Below are 5,276 nucleotides of genomic sequence, written 5' to 3' on the forward strand. Positions count from 1 at the left end.
CCTTTTCAAAATAAAACTGCAACAATCCGCTCCTTTTCAAAATAAAAGTGCAACAATCAGGGCCAGATTAAACGTCTTTTCAAAATAAAAGTGCAGGCTGCAGCTCCAGGTCTGAGCTCTGATCAGCAGAAACTGAAGCTTTAATTCAGGATTGTTGGTGAAAACAGAACGGATCAGATCCGACTCCCGCAGACCCGAGTCAATCGGAGCGGGTCCCGGGTCCTGGTCTGGACTCACATGATGGTCTGGAAGTCGTCGTCCACCAGGATCATGTCGGCCGCCTCCTTGCAGACGTCGGTGCCCGTCTGACCCATCGCCACGCCGATGTCGGCTGCTTTCAGAGCCACGGCGTCGTTCACGCCGTCCCCCGTCATGGCCACCACGGCGCCGAGGTTCTGGAGCGACTGCAGAGAAGCAGAACCCGTTTAACTCGGTGTCGTGGCGCTGCTCAGGTGGGACGGCACCTGCGTTCTGCTCACCTTGACGATCTTCAGCTTGTGTCTGGGGCTGGCTCGATAAAACACGGATATCTGTGGAGAGAAACATCTGCCGTCATTTCAACCCAGACAGAAGTCCAACAGAACCGCCTCCAAAAGTCCAACAGAACCGCCTCCAAAAGTCCAACAGAACCGCCTCCAAAAGTCCAACAGAACCGCCTCCACTGTCCTCACCCTGGGGACCATGCTGGACAGCTGCTGCAGGTCCAGGTGGTCCACTTCTTCTCCTGACAGACACTGACATCCCTTGGAGTACAGACCCAGCCGGCTGGCTGCAGACGGAACAAACAAACAAACAAACAAACAAACAAACAAACAAACAAACAGGGTCCTTTAAAGCGGCTGCAGAAACACCACACCGTGTCTTTATCAGAAAGACGTCTGACCGATGGACACGGCCGTCTCCTGAGAGTCTCCCGTGATCATCTTGATGGCCACGCCGGAGCCGATGAGCGTGGCGACGGCCTCCCTCACGCCTTCCCTGGGGGGGTCGATGATGCCCACCAGACCCAGGAAGGTCAGGTTCCCCATCTGAGGCCCCGAAGCAAACGCCAACACTGCAGAACAAACAAACAAACAAACAAACAAACAAACAAAGACGTCAGAGCTCTGGAGAGTACGGCAAGCACTTGTGGCATTTATCCAACGAGTCATTTCCTGCAGCAGAACCTGTCAGGTCACACTCGTTAAACTCGTTAGTCAAACCATGTTACCTAATGCGTTAACTAGTTAACTAACAAAAGTTGACTAGTTACAGACTAGGTAAATAGAAAGGCCCAAACAACTAGTGGAACTATACTGGTCTTACTGGTTAAAAAGTGGAGGTCAGAGTGCTCACTAGTTAACTAGTTGACAGGTTTTTATTCTTACAAGTTAACTAGCCTGCTATGAAGTAACTACCAGCTGATCCAATGTGCCTAAAATGTTTACTCTTTAACGAGGTAAACTAGCCGACATATTTAGCTTCACTAGTTAACTAGTAGGGTCTAAATGGGAGTCTGATGGAGTTAAACTCAAAGCAGTCTGCCCCTCAGTTAACTAGTGTTAACTTATTTTTATCTGAATGTTTCTGCTCAGTGTCCTGAGATGACTTGACACTATATAAATAAACTACATTTAACTAGTATCAACTAGTCAAATAGTGAGCATGTTAGAGTTTACTAGCTGACTAGTGATTACTTTGGGCCTCTAACTTGTAGGCAGTGAGTGTGTGTGAACTAGTTAACTCGAGTTAAACCAGGCTCAACTAGTTGGACCTGGTGGGGGGACTTCAGAATCTGACTAGTTGATATTTTTCAGCTACGGGTGCAACACTTTAACGAGTTAACGAGTTGGACTGAACGTGTTGCTACCTCAGCAGGAAGAGGTCCAACTAGTCTGACCCAAACTGTGAGACCACCGGACCTCCCCAAAGAGACAAGTCTGTCCCCTGTCCCCTGTCCCCCAGTCACCTCGGAGCCCGGAGCTGCCCATGTAGCTGATCTGCTGCTGGTAGAGCTCCCTCTGCTGCTGGTTCAGAGGCAGAGCGTCTCCTCGGCTGTGGTAGGAGCTGCAGAACCGGAACACCTGCTCGTACGCCCCCTTCACGAAGTACACTCCCGTCTTGTCCTGGCCGAGGGGACAGACACACGATGAGTTCAACACAAACCACTGCACACCCACACAACTTCAATCCAATTCAAAAATACTTTATTAATCCCAGAGGGAAATTATTTGTTGTTGTAACTCGTTATCCTCATTTCATTAAGAGATGTTTTAGATGCTGATGCTGTAGACAGGAAGGATCGTTGGTTACGTACTGTAACCCCAGATTCTATGAATATAAGCGTAGCCCTTTAAGGCCTTCGCTTTAGTGGGTTTATCCCGTTATGCAGAGCATAAGCACTGAAAAAAAATTAGTCCACGCCCACCTGCTGTGTGGGCCCTACCCGGTCCGTATAAATTACGTTAAGAGCGGGAAATCGGCTCCCAAAATAGCTTTTTTCTTCAGCCATTTAGGAGCCAGTGAGGCCCGACGCTTAAAGGGCTACGCTTATATTCATAGAATCTGGGGTTACAGTACGTAACCAACGTTCTATGTCATATAAGCTTCGCCCTTTAAGGCCTTCGCTTTAGTGGGTAAAGGGCGAAGCCGATGTGGTCCTCGCCTCACTGGGTCCATTCGAACACAGTAAGAAGCGGAAGCTTGCCCAAAAAACGTCTTGTCACTCAGCTCCCCATGTGCATAACTACGCATCGCGTAATTATGTGCCATGCACAGACGCATGTTGTGTAGCTATGCGTTCTGACAAAGCATGAATACCCCGGAAAACTTTCAACGGGAAGAAGAAGTTGAAAAGAGGGGGGGGGGGGGGGGCATGAACCAACTGGTTCATGGCTGAACAGTATAAACAGATTAATGTCCATAAATTGATTATAAATCAATTGAACTGATTGGTAACAATAATCATGAACTGATTAGTGACAATATAACCAAAATCACAGACACGACTTGTGACTGATAACAACATCTCACACTGTAATGCATGCAGACAGAAGTGAGCTTAAACAGAGTTCCATGAGAACAACAATATTCATTCTGTTAGAGCACTAAGGACAGAATGTGTCATGGAACGAGCCGTTACATCACGTAGGTAAAAGCGAATAAATGAGCAGGGTGTTGACCATGCAGCCGCAGTGCAGATGTCCTGCATTGACATACCATTATGCAGAGCAGTCGAAGATGCGATACCCCTGGTCGAGTGTGCTTAGAGGTTGACAGGAGGCTCTAAATCTGATGCTCTGTAGGCTTCAGAAAAGGCCTCACACAGCCAGTGTGACAAGCGCTGGATGGATAACGGCGACCTGTAGAAGCATCTCTATAATGCACAAACCATTGTTGAGTTGAAACGCATTGCAGCTGTGTGCGTTATGTAACACGTCAACGCCCGCACCGGGCAGAGAAGATGAAAAGATGCTTCCTCTTCTGATCTGTGGGGGGGAAAAGACCCCTCCAACGATATCACTCTTGATTTAAAAGAGCTCGTGATGTTTTAGGCATAAAAGCTGGGTTGGTCTTAAATCAGCTGAGCTGCCCGTCAGCCTAATTCTAAGGCATGACGAAGCAACAGAGAGGGCAGATAAATACTTACCCTCTTAGCGGGTGTTAAAACCAGCAACAGGGCTGTTAAAAGAGACAAGAATTTAAATGAAACCTGATCCAGAGGCTCAATTGAAGCTTTGATCAGGGCTCGCAGGACCAGCGTTAAACCCACTGTGGAAAACAAGTGGGCGTGAAAAACAGGCCTACATCTCTGTACACCTTTTAGAAACCGCTTCATCAGCGGGTGATAAAAGCTGTTCTGTCTCCAAACCCTTTGTGGCAGGAAGAGATGGCTGCAATCGTACGTTAAAGCGTACTGAAAGCCAACTCCCTATCCATCAGCTGTTGTAGAAAAACAACACGCCGCTTAAAAGGCATGAGGTGGTCTCTAAACCTTCTCTGTGCACCAGCGCTGAAAAGCCGTCCCCTTGATGTGTACAGAACTGTGGTAGATGCAGCACGTGAATCTTGAATTGTGCACACTATCTCCTGAGGGAGACCCATCCTCTAAGTGGAACCGCTCAGCGGTCAGACCCACCGGTGTTGACCTATTTCTGGGTAACTCTTGGTCGCTCCTCCTGCCTGAAGGAGAGCATCCTTCCTCCATGACAGTTCCACGGCGACCCAACAACAGACGTTGCAGGCCTGGGAACCATAGTGCGTTCACACGCCGGGAGCCACCAAGGAGGGCTGTCAATCCCTCCTCTTGAACTCGGTTCATGGACCGTAAAAAAACAGAGGAGGTGGGGGGGAAAGAAACGCGTAAAAAGCGTTTTGGGCCACCGACTGTGAGCAAATGCGTCCCCCCCCAGCGATGGATCGTCTCGCGGGCTCAGGGAAAACCGTAGTTGACATTGAGCGTTCTTCTCGCATCGCAAACAGGTCCACAGCTGCTTTGCCAACTTCTGCTGCGTCTGAAAAACATCAGATCCGGATGGAGGATCCGGTCCACGTAACGTGGGCCGCCCTTGGACGTCACATCAGAACACCGGATATGTAAACCGCTCTAATAAAAGCAGGTTTTGATGAACCCAACTCAGTAGCTTTCGCACAATGTGTAACATCTGGCTGAACGCACACCCTGATGGTTATGTATGCAGCAGTCATCATGATGTCTGTGTGAATCAACACGTGTTGATTCTGTAGCACAGGAGCAAGGTGTTGAATCACATTCAGTACTGTGCGACACTCCAAAACATTGATGTGGGCTGATGTGTAGTGGGGCCACAGCGCCCCTACTGCTTGAGATAGGTATGTCCCCCCCCCAGCCTGACAGCAACGTGTCCGTGAAGACTGACCCATGACGTGGGTCTGCTGAGGGGGACTCCCTCTGATAGAAAAACAAGGTGTTTCCCCAGAGTCGGAGGTCTGCTTCCACAGAGGAAAAGACAATGATCATCCGTCGTTGTTTTACTGGATCCACATGCAGACGTGCAAAAACACCTCTAGAGGCGTCTCATGTGATAAATGAGTTTTCATGGTGGTTGAATTTAATTCCACTCCAGAAAAACAAATGTCTGGGCCGGGAAAATCGAGCTTCCTTCCACTTATGGCGAAGCCCAGATTAACAGGTGTGATGTCAACACCTGATCCTGCATCAGCGCCTCCTGTCTGAAGTGACAGGATCCGCAGATCATCCAGGTAAAAACAAAAAACTCTCGTCTCTGTGTTTTAGGATGATCGGTATGCGTTCTCTG

At 48.8% G+C, this 5,276-nt stretch overlaps 1 protein-coding gene across 1 annotated transcript in view; it reads right to left on the bottom strand.

Moving 5' to 3' along the window:
* Positions 1-5,276, bottom strand: part of atp2c1 (ATPase secretory pathway Ca2+ transporting 1) — a 39,462-nt gene that overhangs the window by 7,300 nt on the left and 26,886 nt on the right. The window contains exons 17-21 of the mRNA XM_037676055.1: positions 1,949-2,105; positions 884-1,054; positions 672-769; positions 480-530; positions 238-404 (exon numbers count right to left, since the gene is read on the bottom strand). Of these exons, the coding sequence (XP_037531983.1) occupies positions 238-404; positions 480-530; positions 672-769; positions 884-1,054; positions 1,949-2,105 (644 nt within the window). The remainder of the gene's footprint in view (positions 1-237; positions 405-479; positions 531-671; positions 770-883; positions 1,055-1,948; positions 2,106-5,276) is intronic.

Source organism: Nematolebias whitei, chromosome 5, assembly GCF_014905685.2.
Source record: "Nematolebias whitei isolate Nwh7 chromosome 5, NemWhi1, whole genome shotgun sequence".
Lineage (NCBI taxonomy): Eukaryota > Metazoa > Chordata > Actinopteri > Cyprinodontiformes > Rivulidae > Nematolebias > Nematolebias whitei.